We start from the raw sequence: 17,731 nt of genomic DNA, 5'->3' as shown, positions 1-17,731 counted from the left end.
CTTTCACATGCTACACAAGCATCCACAACACCCACTGTCAGAGACATCAGCAAACTCAAGCCTTTAGCTTGAACCAGAATTGATTTTGTCCTGTTCTTAAAGAAACAACATATTCTAAACCAGAACCTGTTTAAAAGAAAAGAATGCCATGGACTTTACCAAGTTATGCGCAAAGCCTGTCTGTGTTGAAATGCTAAGAGAATGCTTATTGCACGGATATTTTCAGGATGGGGCGGGGGGCAAAGAGATGAAGGACCACCTAGTTTGCAGATGCAAAGACTGAAAGGCAAATGGAAGTCAAGCTGCTTAATACAGTTGATGAAGTTCAATTCCAATGATGTTTCACCTTAAGAACTAAGTATATCAACTACCTACAGATGGTGTTATGCACCTCTAGAACCAAAGAAAAACAGAGCAGCATTCTTTAGGTCTTGCACTTTGAAACTAGTCATGTCCCACTTGCACGTAACTTCTTCCATGGGCCCAGCCTTCAACTAGTAAAGATAATGAGAGCATAGATGCTGAGCACAACAGAAGTCACTAGCAAGGGGAAGGGCAAAACCACACAACAAGAATCATTTCAACACCTCAATTATCTTCATATTTTAAGAAAGATCTTTTTTGAATAATGCAAACCTCCAATTTTAACCAGTTACATACATTTATTTTCAAGATTTGTACAATTATTGCATAAGACTTATGGTCGTTTACATCTTCTAGTACAAGTGACATTAGGTACCACGATTTTGTATTAAGTTCCAGTTACGCTTCCAGTCAATTACACAAATGTGAAACAAGACTAAGAATACTGCCTTCAGAAAGCCTTCTCCACATTTATCCAGATCCCAAGATTGCATAACACAGACATTTGTGATGTTTACAATGATCCCACACCAGTTTCTGTTGCTCTGGTAGATTGTAGTGGAACAAAATAGCAAAAAAACCCCAAAAACTCCAAGCAAACCACCTCACAAGACAAAAAACCCAAATAATTAAACTTGCAGGCTGATAAGAACCAACCACTTGCTTTTTGGCAAAACAAAAGTTACTTCTTCAAGTATTCAGAAAAGTGGAAAACAAAAATAAGTTTTTTTTTTTCTCCAGTAAAAAGCTAAAATAGATTTAACCTCTGTTAGTAAGTGCCAATAAACTGGTGGCAGTGATTACATCATGCTAGAAGGAGCAGAAACCGTCCCGACATAGCCACACCGAAAAAAACAAATTCAAATCTAGTAGAACTGTGTGCTGATGCCTTTATATACTTCTCATGATGTGTGTTCTTAAGTGCATAACTGAAAAACAGCATAGTAATAGCACTGAAAACTGCGCAAGTTACTGGGTGGATTATTCTGAAACAGAGAACGCAGACAAGAGCATGGCATAAGAGGCAAGCAAAGAACGATTGCAGGAGCAGCTCAGATTCAGTTCAGATTTGTCCTACACATACAAGCTACAACACATGCTTTGTTCCACAGCACAAAGAAAACACAAGAGCAGAACGTAAAAAAAACAGTCAAGAAACACTATGCAACTTCTGAACAGCAAGACAACCAGGCAGAAATATGCTTTTGAGCTCAAATGCACCATCATGCTAGATATTTTCCTCTCCCTGATGCAGGAAAGATGAATGACACAATAAAAAAAAAAAAGAGAGAGAAAAGGAAAAGCATCCAGAATGACTGCTGCTTGGCACTTTTGAAAAATGTTCAAATAACTTATAAATAGTAGCAGTACTATGGCCAATTAACTTCTGCAAGCCTTTGCCAATGCAGAGGTGATCACAATAATGTCTATTTTGGTGACAAGTGTGTCAACAATAAGGCAACACTCCAAAGGGTAGCTTCATATTTTCATATAAAAATATCAGTTGGGATTGATTGTATTCTTCATAGTGATTTACTATCACATAATCTTCATAGTGATTTAGTATCACATAGAAGTGATTCTTCTATGTGACAAAGACTCAAACAAAACCACTTTTTTAAAGGAATATTAAGGGATAATGAAAAGCACGTGGACATGGCTGACTTAATTCTCCACTTCAGATAGGTCAGCAAAGTTATTTACCCAAAAAGTATTCCCCAGATGAAAGTTAGTGGTATACAGCATGTGGTCATTAGGCTATAAAAGAATGCAATCTTGCAACACTGGTGAGCACTTTCCATTCCCACAGACTCAAATGAAAATGTAAACTGCTACACACTTCGTTTATCCCATTCAACCTTTTTTTCTCCCCCACCTTCAAGTAGGACACTCATAGTGATCACAGTGCTACATTTCGGCCAAAGTTCACTCCCCTCAGCTTTTTCATGGAATGTGATACAGTGTAGAACAAGACTTGGAAGAAAGTAAAAGGAAGAGGTCCACTAAAAAGCAACATGAGAATGTTTACTCTAAAGGAGAGCTCAATTTTACCACATTGAAAGCCACAAGTGCAATTACTCCATTCAAAGTTTTAACTTTTCTCAAAGTTACCAGCATTAAGCAACCAGCACAAACCCTAGATCAAAAACAAGATATGACGTGTGAAGTAGGCAGTCCCTGTTTCTAAGTTGAAATCGATTGTGTTCTGACATGATTAACTTCTGGAAATTTGTTAAGATATGCTGGTGTCACTTTTCAATAAAAATAGTGTTTCAACTCTCACTACAAAAAGATTAATGATTTTGTTGTGGTCCTGCCTAATCCGTTCATGAATTGCAGGGCACAGCCCTTGCCCCACTCACCTACCAGAAAAAGCAGTTCCATTTTCTTGTGCTGAAAAAAGTAGCAGGCTTAGTGGTTACAAAGTTCATGTTTTAAAGTGCATTGTCATTTTAAACACATTTTCCCTTCGTAAAAAAAGAAAATAAAACATTCTAATATTAACAGTTTATAAAAATAACAGCTGCAATATTCCTCTAAAATTGCAACTTAAAATCAAGTCAAATTAGCCAGATTCAAATCTTTTTCAAAACAAAGATATGAACCAAAAATTTAAAACCTATTTCTGCAGAGAATTGCCAAGCAGAACCTGACATACTGTCCCTACAAGCCTCTCTCCTAACAGCACGTCACACAAAATCCTTTCAGATTCTTCCAGCTGACAGCCTCAAGAAAACAGAGGTCTAAGTACACCACAGTCCTTCCCACTAGTCACCTACATAAGTGCAGGTGTGGATGCTGGTGCAGTTTTTCCATCAGCTCTTCCTCTGTAGGCTCTTCCAAAACATCTCTACAAAGAAAAAGCATGACTTGTTAGGGACAGGAAAGGGAACTTCTCCGCATTTGTTTTTGCAATACACATCCTGAGATTTAACATGTACTTGTTTCAAGAATGAAACAAGGAATTAAAGTTACAATAAGTTGATGCTCCCTAAAGATGCATCTACTTCCAAGTGATCCATCCTTTACAGATGCGTCATGGAAACCAGCAGCTGTTTTCCCATAAGAAGCAGGGAAGCAATTTCCTGCACACAGTACAACACAACTGAAGGTCAGTAGATTTGTTTTCCTGAAAAAATTCCCAAATGAGAACATGTTCCCAATGCTACTATTGAATATCCAATGTGCACCAGAAGTTCCACTTGTGCGTGATCATCAAGTAACAACTCACCACCCACAATTTTGTTATAAGCCAAGAACGTGCATCACTTCTCTCATCTTCCCTTTTCTTCTCCCCCTCAGCACAGCCCCCCCACCACCCCCAGCACCTCTTCTCCCATCATGCTATGGGCAGAACACATACAGTTAGGCTACCAAGTCAGCTTAAAGCAAGCCCCACTAAAGCACATACTGAATTTTTCCAAACTAACAGATGAAACAGTTTGTTTCAGAGGGAGGAAACAGAAAACAACTCTTTTACCCTCTTGCAGCCAGCACACTTTCTTCAAAAGCCAACTAGATTGATTATCAAGCCCAGATCCAACTCACCTGAACATTAGTTCAACTGTCCTCTGGTATTCAATATCTGAAAGAGGTTCTCTATGACAGCGACGGTCCCACTTGTGAATAAAGTTCTGAAATGTAAAAGCAACAGGGGAAAAAAAAAAGGCTACTTGTGATGACACCAGAAGAGAGGTTATATCACATCAATATGTTTGCAGGTAAGGTTTGGGAGAGGGGGTGAGGTTTGTTTTTAAAACAGAGTGTCAAAGCAGCGATTTATTTAGGCATCAGCATATTGATTGGCTGCAGGTCACTACTTTATCCAAGCCTGTTGTTCAGGAATGAAGTAACTTTCTCATCACACAGTGAGAGAACAGTACAGCAGATGACAGCCCTGCTGCATTTTACTCCCAGCAAGGACTGTCTCCCTCCCCAAGATAACTGTGTTAATTATCCACAAGGGTTCACCTGCTTTGTACTTTTTCTTCTTTAAGAACCTGACAAATATATAAACCTAGTCCTAGTCCAGGCACCCCTACCTAAACTCAGCTTCTGTTTTTTCCATGTTCCCATATCCCTTCTCATTCACTCTGACAAAACAATAGCTAGGGAGTAGGCAAAAATCTCGGGCCAGGGAGCAGAAGAGAGAAAAATGATGACATTCTGTTCTCCTGCTACAGAATCCTGTATCTTGGCTCTTACAGCAAACTTTGAACACAGCCCTGCTGAAGCAAGCAGGTAGAAGACTTAATGCCATTGGCATCCAGCTGGAATAGAAAGGCTTTTCTGAAACTCTCACGGACAACACTGAAGCTCAACATAAGACTCATATCTAAGTTTCTGTCTCAAAGTTGACCATTCTACCTACAGTAGTAAATTTTAGTTCTCAATGCAGTCAACAACAACAACAAGAGCATCTCCAAGATAAATGTTCATAAGTTTTAAGATGGGGTGAAGTGCCCTCTACAGGTACTCAGTTATTTCATTACTTGTAAGAGAGTCTACAATCATTAATCTGGAGGAGATGCCTGTGATTAACATTCCCTTCACCATAAAACAAAAACCAAAAGGTGTTTGGATTTGCAGAGAACTATGCATTCATGAAAAACAAGCAGAACTAGATGTTCTTCATTGGCATTGTTTAGGCACCTATATTTCCACAGCTTCTTTAAACTCCAGAAGTTGATCTCTTCAAAGTAAGTAAAGTTCCACTCCTCTAGTGTGGAACTGAAGGAGGGTAATAATTCAAATTGGGGTGGGAAGAAACACAGGACAACCAAAATAAAAAAAAAAATGTAAATTTTAAAGCGCTAACTTTGCTGACAAACCAAAATGCAAGAAGCCTGCAGCTTGAATAACTAATGCTGAAGTTAAATGCTAACAGACAAGAGAAACAATTTTATAATACTTAAAAACATTTTTTGCTTTATAGGGAGTAAGCTATAACGATAAAAAGTGCACAATCAATGAAAAGCAGCCAGATTTGTAACCAAGTTGCAGAAAAAATATACCATCTAGGAAAAAGAAAGTGCTTCCTCAGCATCTCTGGGGAAGGGTAACAAGGAGAAAAGATTAAAGCAAGCACAAAAACAACACACTTTCCGAAAAAGTCGCTTGGGTTGTTTTCATTTCCCACACGTATTAGAACCTGTCTTCAGAACCTAATACCAAATAAACACACTTCCTTACCTCTAGGAGTAAAGCTACGAAGAGGTTAACCCAGATGACAGAGGAGATCAACCACCAAGCTACAAAATAGATCTTAGCCCACCTGCAGATCAGATTAACAGACAAAAAGTAAAGTAGGCAGTAAATAACCTCAGCCTGAAAGTGACCAAAGAGTGCCATGAAATCACATTTTACCTTGAAATACAATACTACTACTTTCTTAATGTAAAAGGAGGTCTGGAACAAAAAATAAAATCATCTTCAGTCTTCCATTAAGTTAGCCAAACAGACTCACTCCCCCCATTTATCATACCTAATTGAACTATGAAGGGACAGAAAAACAGCCTAGTAGAAGTTGTACTGGATCACAGCAAAAGATCCATCCAGGCTAGTATCCCCTGAACTAAAGCAATTTACTAGTATCTCACTTCTGGGAGTTCGGCTCTACAGACAAAGCCACCCACACAATATGTGTTGCAAGCCTGTTAATAATCCACTTAATTCAATCACTCTTTTTTGGAACAAGATTACTACCAAGCCAGTTTCCAACCCCTTCTAAATGTGACAAAAGATTTCATGGCATCCGCCAAGCACTAGACCAACTATCAAGTTACACAAGTTAAAGAAGAGCCATGACATACTAAGTTTATTTCCTACATACCAGAATCGACCTAAAAGAAAGCTAAGCAGCATCCCTCTTAGCAGATAGTAGGAACTATCTATAATTATATAATTGTATGTGTGTAATTCTTGTTCGGTTATAAGTCAGATTCGTATGGGACTTCAGTTATATTACTGCTACTTACGGACTTGAATATCTTGAAAATGCTTCCAAAAAGACTTGCCAGTTGTTCACCACCATCACATCCCAGAGGGTCACCACCGCTGCCTAAACAACATGAGTAAAACAGAAGCTGAGTGGCTGTATCAACACACTGAAGCTGTATCATGCACATGAAGAGAATCAGGGGAAGAGACAGGCAGAGAGGGAAAGAGGACAGATTCCATCAATGATCAGACTCACAGCAAAGTCATCAAAATTGTTTGGCCAATATTCCAGCTGTTCGTAGGTCCCACACTGCAGAGTGCCATTATTATATGTTGTATTGACAGCACTGTAAAGATAATTACAGGTTGATGTAAGCATTGCTTTCTATGTACTGTACCTCAAAAACAAGATACTTCTGAGCACATTGTAGAAACTTAAGTCTCTCATATGGGCAGAAAACAAGGGAAATAGTTTAAAAAGTATGCAAGCTACAGCAGGGTAAAGTTTCAAGCCACCGATAAGTGTTCCTGCAATATCAATATAGCAAGGACAAACAGAAGGAGCAAGAAATGAAAAAAGTCTGTGTGATTTAACAATAAAAGAAGGGTGGCTCCAAGAATAAGGCAAAAAACCCCAACCCAAACCCAACCACAAACAATTCAGAGGTAGCGTGTTGCAGACGCTTTTAAAAAAACATATTCTGTCCGAATACTGATATTTAGAATGTTACCTCATATTTCCCAAGGGAACAACAGCACCTTTAAATAGCATTATGCCAGTTATAGCAAATGCATAGAAAACCACCTGGAAAGGATATAAGCAAGTATTAGTTTTGGTTATTTTAGTCACTAAATAAGAAAACAATGCAATTAACATGGAATTCATATTAGTACCACAATAAAAGAATTTAATCAACAACAATGCCTGAAGCTTTTGAAATGAAAATACTTCTCAAAGTCTGTATTACTTAACTGTCTGCTCTTACTTTTTAATTTAGTATTTAATTTTCAGTTGTTAATAATGCATTAAGCCATTTTACTTTATAACTATTTTACTTCTTTGTACCTCAGAATGCTGATATTTAACTATTAGCACTACAGAAAAGCCACTTAAAAAACAAAACCCCAAAACATTACCTGTATTTACAAAGAATATTCTAAATACCTGGGAAGCTTTCTGCTAGATTCAGTGAAAATAAGATTTTACTAAACTTAACCAAAGGACAAAACCAAGTCAGCATTATATATTACACCAGCAACTTCTTTGAAAGTATTACATTAGTCTGAAGATACAGTTTTCAATAACACAAAGGATTTTGGAACTTCTGTCTTTTACTTGTTAGAAATACACGCTTCCTTTTAAAGAAATACCTTTCACAGTCTTCAGCTGTCACCTAGGTGAGTTTGCCATTTTTATCCTAAACCAATTATTCCAGAAACAATCTACAATCTCACTCCTCTGGGGGAAGTACCATTCTTCCTAGGACAGCTTGAAACAAACTGAATCTTCAAATGAAAAATTGTTAGTAATATTTCTGTGTTTTTCTACAAAACAGATTGAAGAGGGAAGTCTGGGAAGAATAGAAGAGAAACTCCTGGTCAATGAACCACAGCACTTTGTACGCTACTGAAGTAAGTTGAAGCTGACATTCCACAGCCTGCCAGAAGATGGGGTATCTCACTTGGCAATAATAAAGTTTTATTCTTTGAAAAAAATATGTTTGAAAGGCACACTACCTGAGAAATTAGCTAATGAGTTACACAATTTTACCAGCATCTGTTCCCAGCTAACATTAGGAAAGAGGCTTTATATCAGCTGGTAATGGAGTCAGACTTCACTACAGTAGAAGTTCAGTGAGTTTCCCTTGTAGCCTCCAGTAAAAGCAAACTAAATTAATAGCAGCAGCAAACACTACAGCACCCTTGCCTCACAATCGTTGCAAAACTACATTTCACACTGCCAGCATTAAAGACAATCAGCAGCAGACCCTTAAACCATTTCACAGGCGTTAAAGTCTTACATATATGGGTAAGGACACCGTATTTAAAACAGTAATTTATAAAGCCTAAAAATAAAATCAAGTATATTAATCAGGCTCCTGGCATCTTAGCCATGTCTTTCAGGCATGGAAAGAGCTTCCAGAAGAATGCTACAGCCCAGGTACAGCCATGCCAGTAGGAGCACAGCTTTGGGGTCCTAGTGCAGAGCACAGAACAGCTCACCCCATAATGGCTCTCTCCCGGGGCTGTGACATACGGGTTCTGTCAGATCCAGCAGCGATGCCAGTCACTGCCTTCCCTGCCTGTCCACAATCTAACTGTACCAGCCTCTGACAGAAGTGACAAGCAAATGCGTGCTCCTTCAGCACAGTGTACATACTTAACCAAGAACTGGCAAAACTACCAAAACCGTAGTCAGCCTTTAGATGGCTTATTACATCAAGTAATCAAAAGTTTTTCATTAAACTAAATGTTCCTATCATATACAAGATTGGCATTTAAGGTCTTAAGATGGGCTTTCACATGTAAAGGCAAACTTCTAAGTTTGTGCACCCCACAGTATTTCTGTTTTGAGAGTAGCTCCCAGTTGCAAGCGTGACTTGTACAGCACAACAAAGCTGTTATCAACTCAGCTTTGTCCGAACCAGTATCATTATCTCTAATTGCAACATAAACCTTTCCAGACTGCAGCTTAAAGCCCCTCCGTGCAAAAGCAGAGATTACTGATGACTAAAACAGATATTCTGAGCAAACTGCATGCTAAGTATATAGACTAAAATAACTTTTTAAACAATGCCTAATACACAGCAAATCCTTGGTCTCTAACCATTATGTCAAAGTATCCTAAGAAGAAGGGGAAAAAACACCAAACACCAGATAAAAAGACACAAAAAAAATGCTAAACTACCCAAGTATTACTTGGCTTTACCAGAAAGACATCATTGCAAAGCCAGAAACTCAAAAGAGTTGGGAAACGGAGAATTTATGTAGTGGATGCCACCCACTGTGATGCATCCTTTAATCACATGTTTACAGACTATAAATTCTACACAGACACACCTGTAACAGGAAGCCAGAGGCCTTTAAAAGTCATGTCCAAACATGTCATCTCAAGACCTTCTCAACTGAAAGCAGTTATAACCTTGTTTTGCTATTTAACATAAGCAAGATACAGTAGGGAAAACTAGGCTACTTTTCCCATCTGATGAATTATTTGAAACTAGAGTATCCAGCCCGAGGCAAGCACTCTGAGGAAGTTTCAAACAGTCTTTTAAAGGCACTCCTGAAGGAAACTTGTGAACAGCGCACTGTCACTGTGCACAGCCAATAACAAAAGAGTAATTTGTTGCAGCTTTCCACGACATGCCCTGGAGAAGAACTGGCTGATTAAGGTGTAATGTTACTGCTCATGGTGATTGTCAGAGAACGCTGTTTATTTTGCTGATGACATACCCTTATTATACTGCTAACTATGGGAAAGGAAATTACAGTCTTGCATCTCCACTTACCACAAGGATTCCTGCAAAGGCTCTTAAGTTTTTTACCAGGTCCAGCAATGTAGTAACGACCAAAGCCATGAACTAAAACAAAGCAGAATTTTGTATGCATGACATGCATCCCACTTCCAATCCATATAAAATTATTTTTACTAAAAGGACAAAAGAAATACCAACCAGGAAAGTGAACTATACTAAGTACAGGGCATTTTTTTTATACAGAGATGTTTTCCATGAGGTACTTAAAATGAACAAACAATGCTGTAGTCCTTTTCATACACAGACAGTATGGTAAGTTTCAGATATACACAGGAACTGACTCAAAGGGCTATTTGTCTACTGAGACTAGAACAGGAAAACAACAAAAAAAAGTCACAATTGCCCCAAAACTCCAGAGTATCTGCTTCATATTTGATCCATATAATTTCCTGTTTAAACTTTCTACTGACATTATGACCCCTGATTACATCTGGTAGATATTCATGGCTTATTGAACCAAGATACAAGTCCTGCACCTGACACTAATTCAGGCTTAGCTTTCAAGTAAGTCTCAATACAGAATTATAACAAGCAATCAAACAACTCAAAGTGATTTCAGATTCAAGTACATGTATTCTGGTGAAAATACCCATACTGGGAAACTGGACAGAGGGATCCATCCCAAATAACCCTCTAGGTGACCAAAAGGTCTGGTATTATCTAGAGAGAGCAAGTCTACCACCTCCCGAGTACAAAATTCTTCAAGGGTATCATACCCACTCAACCAATTAAGATGAAGCACTACACAAGCTGCACAAGTGTTTCTGGATGCGCCTGCCCACTTTAGAATGCCAGTATCAATTGCACTGACATCAACAGAACTTCGCTGCCAACTTAGAGTCAACCAGCTAGAGAGACAGTGAGTTTGTGAGGTGCTGTGCCATAGTCCGGTCAGACCTGAGTTCTCCCACTCGGGTGAAACAGAAATGCCATCTACATGTTATTCAGAAAGGCTTTAACAAAATTTGTAATTTTACCAACAACAAAATCTTAAGTGTGGGGGGATAAAGAGATACCTTCATATTAGGAATAATCCGCAGGAACCTGAACACAATTAACATGTTCACCAATCGCACCATATCCCACAGGGATAATAAACCCATGAACTCTGGTCTCCTAGAAAAGATGGAAGAAAATAACAAGTGAGAGAAACAGCCCATGACAGGAGGACACCATTAAATCTACTGGGCTGAAGGTAACTAAATTCCCCACAACTTTTGGTTAACATCCATGGCACATTAAAATATTTGAGAAGGGAAAAAAAAAAAAGGGGGGGGGAGAGAGAAAAAGAAAAAAAAAAAAGATTTCCTCACATAAACGGGATTTATAACCTATGACTGACTAAACACTGCATCCAGTAGTTTTGAAATTCCCAAAAAAGGGACAAACTCCAGCAAGATCAGCAGAGGGCCAGTAAGATTATCAGGGGCTGATGCACCTACACTACAAATAAAAGCTACAGGAATTGTGCTTGTTCGGCCTGGAGAACACTGCTTCAGGAGAATGTGGCAACAGCCAGAAGTGGTCCTCAAGAAGACAGAAGCAAGGCTGTTCAGTGGTGCATAGTAGGAGAGCCAGGGACAGTAGGTGTCAACTGAAACAATGGAGGCTCACACTAGATAGACATAAGGAAGAACTTAAGAACTTGTCAACCATGAGGACAGCAAGACAGGCGCAGGTTACCCAGAGAGGTCATGAAAGTCTCCATCACTGGAAGTTTTCAAGACCCAACTGCATAGAGCTTTGAGTAACTTGGTCGACACTTGCTTTGAGTGGGTCCCTTCCAGCCTGAACTATCCTATATAGAAATCTGTGATCTGAAAAAGGAAGTACAATTGTTGGCTCAGCAGGAATTTCAGCTACAGTAAATTCTACTGACTGATGAAGGAAGCAATTCATTTAGCCTGGGCTCTTCAATATGCATACAGAGCTCTTGAAAATCTCTGTTTGTACTGAAGTACCTGGGTAAGCACCCTTCCTTCTGCTGGAGGGGAAGGCACCAAAGAAGGTCCTTTCAGAAAACAAAGCAAAACAAAAATACTGCTATAGCTAGATACTTCAGGAACTTACACAAAGACGTGCATTAATCCTTCAGGGTATGCTCAACTGAAGTTAGGCTTCAAAACAAGCACTAGGCTAACAGACTGTCTTGCCAACCTTCTTCCTTACACGTGTATTCCACGGGTGATATGATACACTTCAGATCTCAGTCTGAGCTTTACATGACTTACATCAGCATGCTGGATGCTGCTTTGCTGGAAAGGTGGGCAGGTGGTGGGGTTAAGAGTAGTTAATGAAAAATGCCCTTGGTAACACAGATGCTAAATCATGACCTGCATCACCAATACATTCAACTCTAATAATAAAAGAAATAATTTAAGACACCACTGCATAGAACATATATCCCAGAGTAACAGTCAGGCCTTTGTCCTGTCCTGAAGATGTTACATCTACAGACCAGGCAGTTACCAGCTGCACACACTGTAAGCAGCACGAGGACTCCGAATGATTCATCTGGGTTGCAATCTGCTTGCAGTGACTGATAAAGAGATCTAATAAGGATTACTAGTGCTTCAAGATACTATTGTAGGGCAATCTGTCATCTACATTGAAGAATCAAAGGGCAAAAACAAACTCATATATAATCAATTACAAGTAAGATCAATAGTTAATGCCATTAGACTGTTAGCAGTTACTACCCTTATGACAACCATCACTTCTGAGCAACAGGAATGCAAGTAGTGTTCAAAAATAAATCCATTTAAAGCCATAAGGTCTACCAGGTCTCTTCATAGATACTACTGTAAATTAAGACAGAACTTCTCGATGGCAACATAACAAATAATCCTGAAAGAATTAAGGAGAGCCAACGTCTTAAGAGTAAGTTTGTATAAAGAAACAAAGTATCTGAACCTGAAACTAGAATTTGTGAAATCTTCCAGGAGTCCTGTATTTTCGTCTTTTGTTGCTGTGGCAGTTTTCAAGAGATAGAACAATGATTTTTATGTTTTTGATAACAAAAAAAAAAATCTCCGGATAGTTACCCAAGAACTGTTTGAACTTAACAAAATCAAACTACAAGTTCTTGCTATTCTGGTATAGATCAATAGTTTAAGTCCATGGGAATTTCTTTTTACTAAGTTCTACATTACGAAACAAAACTTAGTCTTCACTCTACATACAAGGTTGCATGCCAGCTGTTTAGGAATTCATATCATTAGGCTTATGGACAATCTGATGCTGAAACATATTAGGTTAGTAGCTGGTTATGTATGTTGTACTAAATTCTTATTCCTGCACCTTGAGTAAGTGTAGGTCTGCTAAGATACTATTTTTCATTAGATAGCAAGGAATACAAATGCACCCTTCTCAGAACAGCTGAAGAGAACTCTAAATTTATGAAAAACGTTAGTAATTTTCCTTCACTTATACATATTGTATGGCCTCTAGTTACTACAAGGGTGAGAAATTATACTAGGTTTGGTCAATTACAGACTGGGCTGACAATCATAGTGTAATGACATAAGTGTGTATATATTCCCCTGACCTACCCCAGACACGGCGCAAAGTGCAACAGTTCAGACAGATTACATACCAACCAGGATGAGGAAATCCATACACAGCAAAAGTTGCAATCTCCAAAACCTTCAGTCAGGGGAGAAAAGAAAAAAAAAGAAAAAAAAAAATCAAAATCTTACTTTGTGATTCTGAGTTTCAAAAATTAGGTACGTTTCTTGATAGGAATTTTTTTTTTTTTTTAAGAGCTTTAAACCACTAATCTGACTCACATTCAAGCTCTGAAATTGTCCTATTTGACTAGGTACTCCTTGTATTAATCCAATGTACGCACATCATCCAACAGTGACATAAAAGGATATACAGTCATTTACACCGACCATGAATTTGGCCTCATCTGCCATAAGTGTTTCAGGCTTTTACCAAATAATGGTAACAATCCTCTGGCACCTTTTTTTTTTTTTTCTTCAAAAAGCTAAGTGATTTTTAGCTACGTAACAGAATTCCTCACAGAATTACTCCAAGAGCTGGATGTTTCCAAATAACATTAAAGAGACTGCTTATAAGAAAGCTCACCTTTTCCACAAATTTACGAAAGCATACCTCCAAAAAAGAGACCCTAAGAGGTCCATGTGCCACCAAAATGTTGAAGCCACTGAAAACCGCAACACTGGTTCATGCTCTTTAACTCTGCATAACAGTGTTAAATGAAAAGTAATTCCACTAGCTCTTGCAGTTCCTGATCAACCTAGTCAGCGAATCCAGGGATACAGAAGTTAACAGAAAGCATACCAGCAGAATTACAGTCAGAAGTCCATCAAATCTATTGCTTGGGTATGACAAGTATCTTTTCAAGCCCATCGCTAAGATTTTCAGCATCATTTCCAGCAGGTAGTACAGGATGAAGAAGCAGTTGATAGCCTTCAGCCCAAAAACAAAAATAATTATTAGAATAACCAACATCTCAGGCAAGAGCAATAACTGTAGGAATACTGTTGCATCTCACCCCCAGGAAGAAGTCATCTCTTTCAGATGGCTGCTTATCTGCATCCATCACCAAAACCACCTTAAACAAGAAGAAATATTCTATGAGTCCACTGCTGCATAAAACAGATGTTTAAGCACAAGAACAGGCTTTTATGCTTTGCAAAGGCCTTTCCAAGCAGCTCAGAATATACTTTTTAAGTGCAGGTATTCTCACCTAAGACTGCATGATTAAAGCATGCCACATACGGACGTCTGCTACAAAAAGTGGTTATCAGAACAGAGACTAAAGAGCAAAAAAAGAAGTGAAGTTTGTAATGGGGTGGGGTGAACCACACAAAACCCCCTTTTACTTACACAGATAGAAACAATGTTTGCAAGGGCGACAACATTCCCCAAGTAGCCAAAGTAGGGATGGCCAAAGGCAAACTGCATTTTCTGCATAAAATGGGATTGGTACTCTGGACTGGGAGGATGCTGAAATGAACACATATGATTTGTTTAGACACAAAGCATAAGCATTTTAATAATAATGCAGAAAAAACCACAGCTAATCTCAGATTTAAGAAACAGACACTTTCAAAACAAAACTTCACGGCCACAGGCTAACTTTGACATTTCAGTAGGAAGGTGTTTTCAAGCTCTGGCTATTAGCATTTCCAATTAGCAAATGGGTTGACAATTATGGCACAGCACAAGATAATGGCAAAGAAGGGAGGTAATTCAACGTTCCTCTAATGCCTCAAAGCAGGTAAACTAAACAGCAAGCTATTAATAGTATACACTCCTTCCCCATTTCCCAATATTTGATCTCCCTTAAAAAATTCTAAAGTCTAAGTTATATGCAAACATAGAAAAGAACATTTCCTAACCCTTTGAAAGTGTTACTTGTAATTTTAAACTTTCTTTCTCCACATGGAGAAGACTGCTTTCTGCCCATCTTCGTCTGAACGCTTAAAGAATCTACATTTAATTCTTCATTCAGGGACTGGAGGAAAAACTTTGCTTGAGTATATTTAAGTGTTACCCTGCAAAGACTAATACATAGCAAAGAAATGCATTACTTCAATATAGGACTGCCACGATAAGACAAATCCCTCGCCTTACATCAAAAACAATTTACTACAGAGGTACTTATTTCTCCCCATCACTTGTCAGAAAATCTATGTTATAAGTCTAACTCATATTTCTTGTAATGAATCTTCTTATTAAACAAAATACACACACAGAGCTCTCATCTCTTTTGTCTGGCCCAGTCACTTCAAAAAGCTGACAGAATTAACAACCATGCCTTTTCTATACTTAACGCTACCAGGCAATCCCAAAGTAACGCTGTAAAAGCTCCCAAAGAAATGTTGTTTATAAGAGCAATCCACCAACAACTTAAAAATCAAATGACATCTGATCATACCTAGCGTTCAACAAGTTTCTTTATCTGCTTTATAGCAGAATACTATCACTTATTTTTGCACAAGACCACACTCAACTTATGACGTGCTATAAATGACTGTCACATACATACTTGCTTAATAGCATCTTTGTCTAGTTCTTCAAAGAGCTTCTGAAACTGGGCAGCTGACAGCTGATCACAGGAGCATGTTTTGAGTGACTTCACATGAAAGAGAAACATTCAGATCAACACTTGCAGTAGGTGCATCTTCAAAGACTGCCAACACCTTCAGACTTTCTCTGAACTCCAAAAATCATGGCATGAACTGCAACATTAAGTCTTTAGCTAAGCAAAAACTAGTCTTCCTGTAGCCTGACAGAAGTATGAGTAGGAAGCAGCACAGCTAAAACCCAACAAAAAAACCCAGACATTTTCATACCATAGAAAGAAGCTGCTATAAGATAGCAGCTCTAGACCACAGTGAGAAATGCTTTGCTTTCAGAGTGAAAGTAAACAAATGAAAAGGTTAGCTCTGCAAAACAAGAGTTTTCGTTCCTCTGCACCTCTCTGCAGCTGAATGCATTCCTCATTGCACCAACAAAAGCAGCAGCAACCTTAAGGTGAAATGGCTGAGCTGAAAGCTACTATTCCTAGATCAATGTTGTGATTAAGGAAATATCAGTTTCCACAGCTGTCCCACAAGTCAAGTACATAAAGACTAAGAAAATCCAGGTCTTACTCTCATGATGGCTTGCTGGCAGCGAGAATCCATTTCAACTTTCTGCAGCACTTGTAGTAAGGCTCCAACACTGACACACGACCTATTCAAAAGAAAATAGGATGGACCCTGAAACGGATCACTGTCTGGACTGCAAAAATAGAGGAAGAATACCCTTGGAACATCAATTTTTTGAAAAGCAGACAGAATTAAAAGTAAAAAGGAAACAGACCCTGTAAGAGTCCCAGTGTGTTATAAACATCCGCTTAAAGAAGAAAAAAAAAATATTTAGAAGAGAGGAGCAACAAACTGCCATTTTTCAGGAAGGGAACCTCAGTAAACATACTAAACAAAACAAGATGACAAAAAATCTGCTCTTTTCTCCTCGATAATTTACTGTTTCAACTTTCTCCACTTACTGTTGTGCATTACCAGGAGTCTCTTTCAGGGAAGACAGCACTTCAAACGCAGCCCGAATTCCCAGTCGCCTCCTGAAGAGGGAAGACTGAACCGATTTCTGGACAGTAAAGATACCACAGAGAAGACAATTTACTTACACTTGTTTAAAGGAAGTTCAACTAGATGATACAAATAAGATCTGCAAATTAGTTGCCCTGCCCTTAGAGAGCACCTACTGCAAGCCTACTACTAAAATAATTTTTCAGGAAGGGAAGATAATTGTTTTCCTTCTCCCACTGCCGAAGTCCCCATCATTAGCCACTAGTTCTAGTTGTCCATATACTGGGCCCAGACAGACAGACACTCCAGTTTACAAGGAATACCATGAGTCATACACTGAAATCAGTGAAGCCCATTTCTACCACAAGGACTTGGGAAGATCAGGGCTACTGAGCTGCTCATGCAGTACTATGCCCTATGGCCAGATAATACACCGATTCTCTGGCACACAGCCCAGATTTGTGTTTATAGATCGTAACAGGAGACTTCCCTAGGCCTCGCTTCATTCAAGAACTCCACATCGGAGGAAGGAAGCGAACAAACAAGTCTCTGGAGTTCAAGTAAACATCCAGGTTATGGTTTATTTTTAATCCTGGATTGCACAGCCACATGCCTGTTCCAGAGACAACGACAACAGCAAAGCTCAAATATTCACATATTCACATACTACTGTGCAAAGAGCAGTTAAACAGCTTGTCCAACTCCAGCTTCTTACCAAAAAGAAGAAAACCAGTGCCATAGTTTTTCGTGCTTCATTTTTTTTTTTTTTTCATAGTAATCACTTTCAAACTCAGCTCCATTATTGGGAGTCAGAGTATGGCATGC

The 17,731-nt window shown here is 38.7% G+C and overlaps 1 protein-coding gene across 1 annotated transcript in view; it reads right to left on the bottom strand.

Moving 5' to 3' along the window:
* Positions 1 to 642: 642 nt before the first annotated feature.
* TPCN2 (two pore segment channel 2) overlaps positions 643 to 17,731 on the bottom strand; it is a 30,860-nt gene continuing 13,771 nt past the window's right edge. The window contains exons 11-25 of the mRNA XM_037402875.1: positions 16,867 to 16,964; positions 16,469 to 16,550; positions 15,862 to 15,948; positions 14,697 to 14,816; positions 14,362 to 14,421; positions 14,148 to 14,276; positions 13,435 to 13,484; positions 10,856 to 10,955; positions 9,813 to 9,884; positions 7,035 to 7,108; positions 6,560 to 6,650; positions 6,342 to 6,424; positions 5,557 to 5,638; positions 3,913 to 3,998; positions 643 to 3,214 (exon numbers count right to left, since the gene is read on the bottom strand). Coding sequence (XP_037258772.1) covers positions 3,136 to 3,214; positions 3,913 to 3,998; positions 5,557 to 5,638; positions 6,342 to 6,424; positions 6,560 to 6,650; positions 7,035 to 7,108; positions 9,813 to 9,884; positions 10,856 to 10,955; positions 13,435 to 13,484; positions 14,148 to 14,276; positions 14,362 to 14,421; positions 14,697 to 14,816; positions 15,862 to 15,948; positions 16,469 to 16,550; positions 16,867 to 16,964 — 1,293 coding nt within the window. The 3' untranslated portion in view covers positions 643 to 3,135. The remainder of the gene's footprint in view (positions 3,215 to 3,912; positions 3,999 to 5,556; positions 5,639 to 6,341; positions 6,425 to 6,559; positions 6,651 to 7,034; positions 7,109 to 9,812; positions 9,885 to 10,855; positions 10,956 to 13,434; positions 13,485 to 14,147; positions 14,277 to 14,361; positions 14,422 to 14,696; positions 14,817 to 15,861; positions 15,949 to 16,468; positions 16,551 to 16,866; positions 16,965 to 17,731) is intronic.

The sequence above is a fragment of the Falco rusticolus genome, chromosome 10 (assembly GCF_015220075.1).
Source record: "Falco rusticolus isolate bFalRus1 chromosome 10, bFalRus1.pri, whole genome shotgun sequence".
NCBI lineage: Eukaryota > Metazoa > Chordata > Aves > Falconiformes > Falconidae > Falco > Falco rusticolus.
This window is presented reverse-complemented; position numbering and strand designations above follow the sequence as displayed.